The sequence below is a fragment of the Phoenix dactylifera genome, chromosome 8 (genome assembly GCF_051530095.1).
Source record: "Phoenix dactylifera cultivar Ajwa chromosome 8, Ajwa_hap1_PhDact_Kaust_v1.1, whole genome shotgun sequence".
Taxonomy (NCBI): domain Eukaryota; kingdom Viridiplantae; phylum Streptophyta; class Magnoliopsida; order Arecales; family Arecaceae; genus Phoenix; species Phoenix dactylifera.
The window spans coordinates 3,628,345-3,640,210 of NC_143197.1; the positions used below are offsets into that span (position 1 = coordinate 3,628,345).

General features: G+C 40.2%; 2 protein-coding genes across 3 annotated transcripts; one reads left to right on the forward strand and one right to left on the reverse strand.

Annotated features, from left to right (window-relative positions):
- The first annotated feature begins 151 nt into the window (after positions 1–151).
- On the forward strand, positions 152–5,931 carry KT1 (potassium transporter 1). Of its 2 annotated transcripts, XR_604419.5 has the most exons (10): positions 260–465; positions 1,126–1,369; positions 1,666–1,911; positions 2,738–2,788; positions 2,900–3,160; positions 3,292–3,344; positions 3,433–3,547; positions 3,637–3,891; positions 3,992–5,426; positions 5,543–5,931. XR_604419.5 is itself a non-coding variant. In XM_008794472.5 (9 exons), exons 1-9 carry the CDS (start codon positions 412–414, stop codon positions 4,996–4,998), a joined length of 2,286 nt encoding a protein of 761 aa, XP_008792694.3. In that variant the 5' UTR covers positions 152–411; the 3' UTR covers positions 4,999–5,931. The 2 variants fall into 2 exon arrangements, 1 of the variants encoding a protein (XP_008792694.3); XM_008794472.5 differs by having other exon boundaries at positions 152–465; positions 3,992–5,931.
- Positions 5,932–6,776: 845 nt separating this feature from the next.
- On the reverse strand, positions 6,777–7,821 carry LOC103709220 (putative calcium-binding protein CML31). Its single transcript, XM_008794459.5, has one exon. The coding sequence runs from the start codon at positions 7,712–7,714 to the stop codon at positions 6,920–6,922; it is 795 nt and encodes a 264-aa protein (XP_008792681.2). The 5' UTR covers positions 7,715–7,821; the 3' UTR covers positions 6,777–6,919.
- Between the last annotated feature and the right edge of the window lie 4,045 nt (positions 7,822–11,866).

Below are 11,866 nucleotides of genomic sequence, written 5' to 3' on the forward strand. Positions count from 1 at the left end.
TGAATTTTTTCGCAAGATGAGCTGCAGAAAAAAAAAAAAAAGAGGCAATCCAATTAGCTTTGGCTGAAATCCAAGGTCCACGCTCCACACTGGAACCAGGCCGGGCATTAGCTGTGTTTTAGAAGGGTTGGGGTGGGGTTGGGGTGGAGTCGTGAGGGGCGTGGGGTCCGTCCAGCGAGGAGAGCGAGGCTCTCGTCAAGGGCGTGCCACATCTCCCCCGAGCTCACGCGAAAGTCGCTGGCGACTTACTTCCCACCCCACTCGCCGCTCACTCGCTGCTCTCGCTCCCATTCCCCTGTCCTCTCTTTAAATCCACCCTTCCCTTCTCTCCGTCGCTCCCCCTCTCTTTCCAACCTACGGTAGCAGAAGCACTCCCAGCTCTTTTCGTTTGCCTACTACTCCATTATCACCATGAGCTCTGCCAACGCACCATCCTTTGCGTCAGAGGAAGGCTCAACTCCTGCTGTAAGCTCTCTGCTCTCTCTCTCTCTCTCTCTCGATCTTCCTTTTACACTGGCATATGGTTTGAGTTCCCCTGGTTGTCTTGAGTTCACCTTTCTTGGGTTTGTGATGGGCTCTGCGTTTAGTGGAAAAGCTCCGCAAATACTTGTAAATGTGGGTTCTTATGAGTGTCTTTTGAAGCCAAACTTCGTTCGTCAAGGTTTGCGTTTTTATTGCGTGGTTAATTTCTATCTTTTTTTTTCCTTTTCTTTTCTTAGAAAAGTACGGCACAGTTGGGGATTAGCCCACTTGGGAATATTGTGGGCTTAAAGACATTGTTAAATCTTGTACCAGAAAAAGAAAAAAAGATAGAGAGAAATTGTTGAATCCATGCTCAATCTTGCCAGTTTTGTTTTTCTTTCATTCTATTTTTAGTTTTCTCCCTCCTTTGAGATGCTGCTTGTGCCTTAATTTAATTGCTGTCCAGGACGTGGGAATTAGGGTTGGTACCCTAATTGGGTCATAAGATATGAACTCTCTCTCTCTCTAAAGAAAATAATGCTGTCCATTTGGATTTCAGCCTTCAATCTGGAAAGTTATTTTAGTTCGACGCCAACATTGCATTGCCGCCGTTTTCTATCCCATTGAAATTTAGCTTGTGTTCGATTCTGTGACTTGAACCAGGGCCGGAGAAGACCTTCCTGCAAGACTGTCTTGACACTTGCTTACCAGAGTCTCGGCGTGGTCTATGGAGATCTGAGTACTTCTCCTTTATATGTTTACAAGACGACCTTCTCAGGAAAATTAAGCCTTCATGAGGATGATGAGGAGGTTTTTGGTGTGCTTTCCTTCATCTTCTGGACCTTAACTCTCATTCCTCTCTTCAAGTACATCTATTTCGTATTGTCAGCAGATGATAATGGTGAAGGTATGATTTTGAGCATTTCTTTTTTCCGTTGAATGTTTTTGGTCGAAATCATTCATGAAATCTTACCTCTTGGTGTTTACTGCTGATGAGTTGTATTCAGAAGAACAGATACACTCTAAAGACTTTTTGAATGAATTTATAAGCTAGATGACATCAATAACAGGAAGAATTGCTTCACTAAACTTGTGCGAATCAAGATTTATTTTCACTGAAAGGTGTATTATTTTCTGTCATGAAAAGTTGAATGATGATTTTGCTGTAACTAATGGCTTTCATCCTCTGCCATTTATGATCAGGTGGTCCCTTTGCACTATATTCACTGCTTTGTAGACATGCAAACTTATGCCTTCTACCTAATCAGCAAGCATCTGATGAGAGCTTGTTAACCTGTAACATGGAAGGTGCTGCAGACACGTGGCAGAGTTCTATGCTCAAGGAGTTATTCAAAAAACATCCAAGGTTCCGAAATGGTCTGCTTATAGTTGTTCTGCTGGGAACTTGTATGACAATTGGTGATGGGGTGCTTACCCCAGCAATCTCAGGTAAGTTACATGTCAAATATTCAATATGTTGATATAACATCCAGCAAATAGCCTATTATTTATAGTTGCTGCTACTCGGTGGTTGTGAAGTTTGCTTTCCTTTGCCTATGCCAATACAATGTTATAGGTGATCAATTTTTGTCATCGATCTTTTTCTAGAAGCAGATAATTTATAGGAGTAGGTCAATTCTTGCTGAATGTATTTTCTATGCAATAATTTGTGTGCTCTTCTTATTTCACTGCTGTTTTCTCCTCACATAATATCCTCGTAAATTCTGAAACCTCCATGGCCTTCATTGCTCAAAATGAGATTAATGTGTACATTGAAACTCTAAATGAACACAGTTTCTATGCTTCAAGCAAAGACATGAAAGATTTCTTCCCAAGTTGGTAAAATAATTAATACAAAAAGCATTAATGTTCTCTGCACAGCGATAACATGTATAAAATTATTGATTAAGTCTCAAAGAAAGTTTTTAAATGGTTTATAACTTTCTTAGAAGTTTTTCTAGGGCTACCACTAATATGCTGTGCAATACCTTTTTTATTTTTTTTTAAAATGTATTCTTTTTCTTCCCTCAATCTCTTTTTTTTGGTTGGGGGGTGGGTGGGTTATTTTTGAGTCCATCATGTTTTAAGGACAATTTGGAATATGCTGGTCAGTTGGAAACCTCTAGTCTCTATTTTAGTTGAATCCGAACCTCATTCAAAGTCTAAGCAGTGCAAGTACTGAAATAATAATTCCTCATAATTGAGACAATATTTATTTTATATATTTTTTCCTTTAGGTTTAAACTCAACAGAAGTTTGCGTGGATTTTTTTCAGTTCTTTCTGCAGTCTCGGGTGTTGGAGTGAAAATCACACATCTCCATGAGAGTAAGTACATTTGGACCCCCAATTGATTTCCCTTCCTTTTTATTATAGTGCATGCACAGTCATGACTTGTTTTTAAGGTAAAGCAGTTTCATTTAGTTGTTACTTTTCCAGATTACATTGTGGCAATCTCTTGTGCAATCTTGGTGGGTCTCTTCTCGCTCCAGCATCATGGGACACACCGAGTTGGTTTTTTGTTTGCACCAATAGTCACAGCATGGCTTCTATGCATTAGTGGTATTGGTATTTATAATATATTTCGATGGAATCAAAGTATTATCCGTGCCCTTTCACCCTTATATATGTTTAGATTCCTTAAAAGTACGGGCATAGAAGGCTGGGTGTCGCTAGGAGGAGTGGTGCTCTGTATTACAGGTACTTTTACTCGCTATAGATTTCTCTAAATTTGCTAAATCTGTAAAGAACCTTTTCTTCTACTATATTAAATGAATTGAAGAATCCAAAAGTGCTAATATTGTTTAATTCTATATAATTAACTACTTCAGGTGCTGAGACAATGTTTGCCAATTTGGGTCATTTCTCTCCACGTTCAATCAAGGTAATTGCTTCTTTCCTTCATAGTTTTTGATCTTTATATCTTCTTGTTAATTTGCATCCTTATACTTAAATGACACGTGTAATTTCAGATGGCATTTTCTTTTCTGGTATATCCCTGTCTTATTCTTGCTTATATGGGTGAAGCTGCATTTCTTTCTAAACACCATGAAGATATTCAACGAAGCTTCTACAAAGCTATACCAGGCAGGAAATATTGTCAATGGTTTTAACTTGTTCATTTCAATGTATTTGATGTTGTGATATCTACTTACAGAAGCTTTCACAATATACAGAAGCTGTTTTTTGGCCTGTCTTCGTAGTGGCCACTCTTGCAGCAATAGTTGGAAGTCAGGCTGTGATATCAGCAACCTTTTCTATCATAAGCCAGTGTTGTTCCCTGAGTTGCTTCCCTCGTGTAAAAATTGTCCATACTTCAAACCAAATTTATGGGCAGATATATATTCCTGAAGTCAATTGGATTCTCATGTGTCTCTGCTTAGCCGTCACTATTGGTTTGAGGAACACCAACACCATCGGCCATGCATATGGTACAGTTCTTATCCTTTAACAAAATGTTTTTTTGTATAACCATTTATCTGACTCTAGATGTTCATGAATACCTGATCTGATTATTGGCCTGATTGGCAGGGTTTGCTGTCACGATTGTCATCTTTGTGACCACTTGCTTGATGTCTTTGGTGATAATAATTGCATGGAAACAGAAGATAATGATGGCTATAGCTTTTCTTGTGTTTTTTGGATCTATAGAATTGCTATACATCTCAGCTTCCTTCATCAAGATTCCAGAAGGGGGTTGGATCCCAATTGTTCTCTCTATGATCTTTATGAGTGTGATGTACATATGGAACTATGGGACATTGAAAAAGCATGAATTTGATTTGGAGAATAAGGTCTCAGTAAACAGAATTTTGGTTCTGGGGCCCACACTAGGAATGGTTCGGGTGCCGGGAATTGGACTTGTCTATGGTGATTTGGTAACTGGGGTGCCAGCTGTTTTTGGACATTTTGCAACAAACTTGCCTGCATTTCATCAGATCTTGGTTTTTGTGTGTATCAAATCTGTCCAAGTTCCCTTTGTTTCTGAAGGGGAGAGATTTCTTATAGGCAGGATAGGGCCAAAGGAGTTTCATATGTTCAGATGTATAGTTCGTTACGGTTACAAAGATCTGCAGCAAGATATTTATGATTTTGAGAATATACTGGTGTCTAAAATTTTAGCATTTGTGGAGATGGAAGACAACTTGCAGGCACTAAACAAAGGAATAACTTACGACTTAAGGGTATCAAATCCTGAATGTCCTGATATTTTTGTGCCATCTGTAACAGGTCAAAAATTTGAGCAGGATTTGCTGTCTTCCTCAGATACATATTTAGTGAAACCAGGGGACTTCAGGCTTATGGAAGGTTCTTTTTGTAAGGATGAATCTTTGGAGATTTTGAAAGCCAAGGAATCTGGTGTGGTCTACATTCTGGGACATTCATATGCCAGGGCAAAGAAATCATCCTCCCTCATCAAGAAATTTGTGATTGATGTAATATATGCTTTTCTTTGCAAAAATTGCAGAGGACCCAATGATCTTTTAAATCTGCCTCACTCTTTATTGCTTGAAGTTGGTATGGTCTCTTATGTTTAAGGAAAGAAAAATAGTTTTCTTCTGCACCCGTGAAGTTATTGATCATCTTCAAACAAAACGAACACAAACAAGCTCCTCTATGATTCATTAGTGACAGATGTTGAATTGGTTCAAATGACAATTCCATTCATGTTGTCAGAAGAAAGGAGCTGGATTATTAAATGCATGATTTCCTCCTCTTTAAGAAATGGAAAGTAAACTGACAATGTTACTCATCTTTTTTGATAGTGACTGATAATGTTATTTATCAAAGATGCAAAATTGCTCTTTATGTTATGATAAAGAAGCTTCAGTTCAACATGTTGTTAGGTTGTGAGGAGCATAGTCTTTAATGGATGGATAGATAATTTTGGATCCTCGGGCCATAGAAAGATACAAGAACAAAAGGAAAAATGAGTTGTTGACCTCTCTGTGGAAAAAAATTACTTGTACGTACCATATCAATGGGTTTTGCTGCAGAAAATGATTGCAGCTAGTTCATGCTTATTTCCTTTTGGGTATGTTTTGACTGAGTTATTTTGCTTCCTTTATTTATATTTCACAGAATGCTTGATGAACATCTACTGATGCCCAGCTACTTATGAATTCTTGCAAGAAGAAACAGTGGTAGTCAAACTGTATGATGATTTTGAAGTGTGGTCTGTCCATGCCTAACATTATGGCACCAACTTTCTTTCGCTCCATGCTTGCTTCCATCTCATGGAGTCCAGGCAAAACACAGTTCACTGATTGTTGAAGACTGTGAGACAAGCATAATAGAGAGCTTCATCTAGTTAAATTTGTTGGCTGTCAGATGTATATTTTGACCTCACAAAATGTGTTAGTTTATTTTTATTATTCTTCTTTTTTGAAGATATAATGTGCTACTTTATATGCTGACAATGTAAACAAGTTTACCATTCTCACATATGCTCAAATTGTTGATTTTGATCCTCTCTCTTATCTAGATTCTTGTACTATATCAGTTTCATCAGTGTTGTGGTTTTCCAATGTTCATTTCAGCTTAATTTCTCCGAGGATCCGATCTTCTTAACCTCCGAAAAACCTATCTTTAGGCCTCAAGCTAGACCTGGTGATTGATCAATATGCTCAAATTGTTGGTTTCTTACTCTTACTCATGTATGAGTCAGCTGAGCAAGGAAGTAGAGGAGAGAAGTGCTGTGTATGCGCATCATGAGGACCATGGAGCAAATCTAGTTGCTCCTGGAGAAGTGCTGTGTTTGGATTTGGCTCAGAGTTCTCATGGTTTCCATTGTATGATTACATCAAAAAATGTTTGCATTGTATGATACCTATGGTGAAAAGTATATTACAAACTAAATGACTTGTGAGACAAGGAATGCAGGAATCTAATAAATTCTAGAATTTCAAGATTTCTAACAAGACATTTTGCAACTCCAATTGCAATACTTGGATTTGCAACTTGTCTACCTTCAAACAACCAAACAACTCCCAAATGAAAAACATAAAAAATAATTTTGACCAACTTAAAAATCTTATAATGGGGTTATGCTTACATGTGATACAATTCTATTCCATACCGATGCTGACAGTCACCACCTCACTTATGAAAAGTGTTCAACGGATACGACATATTTATTATGAGAATATGTACAAGCGTGTGTTTAGTCCTGTATAGATTTTAGATATTTATATAGCATAAAAAAACTCAAATAAATTTGCTTTTGGGTGAAATCTTAGATTGTGACACTAATAGATATGTAGTGGAAATTTTAAACTCGTGACATGAAGATAACTAAGAGAAGAATATACGATCAAACAATAGTGCTATGAATACAAAACTTGAAAAGAAATAATTAAAGAATACAAACAATGAGTTGAAATCTCAACCCAAACCCAATTTATGACATATCCCAATATACGCTTTGAGAAGTCAAAGATGTAGGTATAGGTACTACTTCTAGGACGACATCATCATGACTTTAAACTCGTCAAAGCTAAGCACCCCATCCCCATTAAGGTCAAACCTACAAATCATGGCCCGGCACTCCTCCAGCTCCCTGGACGCGCCCAACCGGCTCAGCATCCGCTTCAGGCTCCTGGGCGTGATGCACCCCTCCCCTTCCATCTCATACATCCCAAATGCTTCTCTCAGCTCCCTCTCCTTCTCCTCCTCTCCCTCCACCCCTACCAACCCCACAAACTCCTCCAAGTCCAACAACCCATCGCCATCCTTGTCGGCCGACCTCACCACCGCTTCGGCCTCCTCGAGGTTCAACTCCTCTCCGACGGTCCTCATCATGGTGAGCCGAAGCTCAGCCGGGGAGATCTTCCCATCGCCATCCACATCGAATTGGCCAAAGACCTGTTCGACTTCCCGATGATCGCGGATCTTTTCCAAAGCTAATGAATCGAGAGGAGTAGCAGCTTCTTTCTCTGCCTTAGAATGCAAGAAGGAAGCCATTCCAATTAAGCGTTTTGTATGCTGAGATTTTTTTAAAGAGATTGTAGAGGAAAGCGAGGAGCAGGAGAAAGATGAGAAGGCAATTGGATATGGGTACACCAGAGCTATATGTATCGATATATATAGAGAGAGTGCACGTAAAGTTGCAGGAAACGTCGAGGCATGCAGGGAAATTATGGGCTCGTTTGGTTCGCGGGAAGCATTTTCCTTCCTAGGAATATGATTCCTGAGAAACAAATTCCTAGGAAGAGGATGCCTAGGAAAGTACTTTTGGCATGTTTGGTTGACCATGGGAAAGTGACAAATTTCGAAGGTGCTTATGTTTGGTTGGCCATCCACTTTCCTAGGAAAGTTATATATAATTCCTATTATGCCCTTAATAAAAATTAAGTTTTTAATGCCTCTTTAATGCTTCTTTAATGCTGAAAGGACTTTTTGGGAAAAAGTAAAAATGGAGTGATTCCCGCCTCATGGGAAAGTAACTTTCCCATGTTTCTCATGGGAAAGACTTTTCCATGAAATATGGGAATCACATTCCCATGGGAATATAACTTTCCCTTCTCTCTTCTTTGAAAATTCCAACCAAACAAGAGGCATCTCATTACTTTTCCGTTGACCACACTTTTCCCCCTTCTTTTTCCGCGAACCAAACGAGCCCTATAGGTTTGGAAGGGGAGGGACGAGGTCGTACACGGGCTTGGTCTCCTGAACGTGGAGTTTTGGGAGGATTAAAAAGCCGGCACGCGATGAAGACCTTCCAGACCACGGTGACGTCTGCAATGATGGACGTTTGACGAGGACATGGAGCAGAAATTGGATGGTCTGGATTTTAGTAATCAATACCGGATTTTGCGGTGGGCGAATGCAATGGTTTAATGGCATAAAGAGTCAAATTGACGCCGTTTTTAACGCCGATGATGATGTCATGATTGATGGCTGACTGACGATAGGTGGAACTTTTGTCCTATCCTAGTAGAAATCAATGAGGCGAGATGCTCCAAGGCTATGTGAGATCAAACTGTTTCCCAGGTTTCTCCGAAGCCTCAATGATGGTGGCATTCCATTTTATTTCCTTCTAGAATGGGAAGCTCGGAACGTGTTAAGAAACGTGTGCAAACCGTGTCAAGAATTCGAAACCTTAAGAGGAGACTGGTTTCCGACAATTCCCCGGTGTTACCGTACATTTTCGTGGTTTCTCCGACGAAAAAGAGTATTTAGTTTAACAGAAAACTATCACCTATTGATTAAGAAATTGAAGCTGGTACATCAAAGATACGAAGAAGATAAGGATCAATAACCGGTTGAGGGGAATTCTGAACTCTAAGCCCAAAACATACCCCCCGGTTATTAGAGAATTACTGGACTACCTTTTGAAGATAAAAGGGTTAAAGAGTAATTGGGTCCTTTGATGAGGAAGAAGAAAAAAAGAAAGATAAAAGAATAAAAAGCTCGATAGCGATGGCAGAATTTATAATGCCGGTACTAGAGGTGCATCTTTTTTGTAGGGGCTTTATAGCAATAGCTGTAACTGTTTGGGATTGTGCCGTAATTGCTTGAGGATTTGGTGTAAACTATTGGAGGTTATTATGATAATCTTCGCTCCCGGCATGATGGAGGGGATGCTTTTCTGTATAGAGCAAGAAAACCATCAGTCGATTTAAGAGGGTTTAGCTCAGCTCGAAGCAGACGTTGAGTTAAAAGAATGTATGCTCAAGCTGCGAGGCTTCACATCGGGTGACATATGACTTCAGAGGTTGGCCACCTTTTGGCTGCTCATCCTGACTTCTAGGTCGGTAAGGGTGGTGGCGATCTAATTGCCTTGGAGCATTTGGGATATACCTGGGTTGCCATGTTTATCGTGAGCTGGACCAATCTGGCCATGCATGTCATCAGGCTTATTTTTTACCATACTTATAGTAGTTAATGCTCAAAGATCTCGCTTTTATGAATGAGTAGAGTGACATGAATTTTCTTTTTCAAAAAAAAACATCTCTTCTCCCTTTGGTGTCAATTATACGATGTATATCTTAGACTGCAGAGGAGAAAAGTTAAATTAGGATATCATTCTATGGGCTAATTTTCTGGACCATCATGAACAATAATTGTGAGGTCCACAAGAGAACTTGCTTGACAATAACATTGTACATGACATGTTGGCTTATAACTGAAGTTGCACGATATACCATTATGAAGACTGCTGAATCACTTATGAAGTTAGTTCGCCTTTTGCAACAACTTACCACTAGTCAATGTACCTATCCTTGCAAATACTAATTAAATGTAGAAAATGTCCTTTTGCTCCCACCACCATTAATGGAGATCTTAGCTGGAGACATTCAAGATTTCTTGGCCCTTCCCACCTTTTTTTTTGGTAGCAGGAGGCAAGGTAAATCACTATATGAAAGAAATGCCCTCTACATCAGTTCTAATGCAGTGTGACAAAACGAAAGGAAAATCTTCAATCAGGTCCTTACCACTTGTTGTGTTATGCTCTAGAGAGTAATAGGTAACTAGACCAAGCATAAGAGGAACTCTGATCGAAATTAAGATGAGAGCAGGATCAAACCTAGATCCTGGTGTCTAATATCAGTGACTTCACCAACTCACCTGGCCCTTAAAAATTCAGCTTATAGACCAAGCATAAGAGGAACTCTGATCGAAATTAAGATGAGAGCAGGATCAAACCTAGATAATATCAGTGACTTCACCAACTCACCTAGCCCTTAAAAATTCAGCTTGCTTTTATTGATTACTCTAAAATGACATCGATCCATCTGTCATCTACTTATTTCCGAAGAAAGGGCAAGCCAAGAAAATGACATGGTCCTGGTCCAGAGAGAAATAGGCAACTAGACCATGTTTCAACCCGATCTTGACTTTTAATTAGATTGTTGAGTTTGAAGATATAGAATCTTCAACATCATCTGGTCTTAATTCCTTGAGATTGCAGTATTTTTAAATTTATTTTTAATAAGAAATCAAACAATTTTCTATCAAGTAATCTAAAAGTTACTTGTCGCCAATGAGTCTTCTTTGAGGTACAGAGAATCTCTCAAGCAAGGGTTCGTTGTTTTGTTTCAGATAACAAAAGCTCTTCTGCTATCCTATAAAATTTGTTCGTCCGCCTGACTCGTGGCTGTGACCAAGTGGCAATTAAATGTTCTGAAAGCATGCATGCATGCAGTCAAGCAAATGTTGCATAATATACGGTCATGCAGTTCGACAGTTATGATGTGACAAGGCTATCTATTTGGACAGATGCATGAGGATACCAGCTTATCAATTAATTCTTTTTATTCCATCCTCCTTCTCCTTCTCCTTGCCACACTCTTATGGTAGAAAGCTTTACTTTTTTCACCTCTGCCTCTAGAATAATAACTTGTTACCTACACCAACGTCAGCTCTCGGTACGAGGTGTTACAATTTTGGTGGCTAAAAATCACGCTCGGAGATTTACTGCGGAGTCCGCTCAAATGCAGACGATAGCGATCAGACTCACCATTTCTTCAGATAGACCTTTGGCAGCACAGGACATTTGAAGTTTCCTCTCTTCTCAAATAGCTCCTTAGACGGTGTTTTTCATCTGAGAGCCCCCACCTTTGAACTTCCTCAAGATCAACTTCGATGGGTCGGTGCTGGATGGAGGTACGTGGGGCGGTGCGGTCTTTGTTATATGGAGCCCGCACTTCAGGATAGTGGCAGCAGGCGACTGCCATTTGTTTGACACGTCGGTTTCCGGGGTAGAGTTGCGGGCTGCCTGGGCAGGTCTCCAACATACGCAATAGGTGCTGCAGGCTAGTTCGATTATTCTGAAGAGCGATTCGGCCACGGTTATCGGATGGATTCGAGGGGGCCGAGGGGCGAGAGCATTGACCACCCTCTGATCTGGGACATAGGGATGATGATGAGGGATGGGGTGGTATTCCAAACCAAGCATGTATTTAGAGAAGCCAACAAGGCGGCCGACTGGGTGGCTGTCTACGCGGCCCACCACTTAGGATAAATTCTCTGTTCAGAAGAGGGAGAGCTGCCACAAGCACTCCGCAAGCTTGTGTTTTTTGTTTTTATTGTGTGTATTTGTACACACATTGTATGAAGTATCTGCCAAAGCAAAAAAAAAAAAAAAAAAACGCTCAGTGGGAATAGTTCGGGGTGCTTTCATGACCAAAAAGATGCTTCATCATCCGTCTCGTAAAGTATAGCACCAAACACACTTCCGGAAGACTTCATGCTAGGTCCGGCCCACGAGCAGGTAAAGTAGTCAAGCTGGAGCCGAGAAAAAGGGGACTTAACGGCCCCTTTTCTGAAACAAGGCTGCCCATAGTTTCAGACTCCCTAGACTTCTGGGGTGCCGGAGTCTGCTTTCCTTCCACTCATTGACTCCCTGCCGACGCGTGAAAGAGTTGGCACTTGGCAACGAGACAAAACGCAACAAAACAAGGC

Coding starts and splice junctions, on each gene's coding strand:
- LOC103709220 (XM_008794459.5), bottom strand. CDS start 7,714: ATGGTCAACCAAACATGCCAAAAGTACTTTCCTAGGCATCCTCTTCCT.
- KT1 (XM_008794472.5), top strand. CDS start 412: ATGAGCTCTGCCAACGCACCATCCTTTGCGTCAGAGGAAGGCTCAACT. Junction 1,370..1,665: donor AGCAGATGATAATGGTGAAG/GTATGATTTTGA, acceptor ATTTATGATCAG/GTGGTCCCTTTGCACTATAT. Junction 3,161..3,291: donor AGTGGTGCTCTGTATTACAG/GTACTTTTACTC, acceptor TAACTACTTCAG/GTGCTGAGACAATGTTTGCC.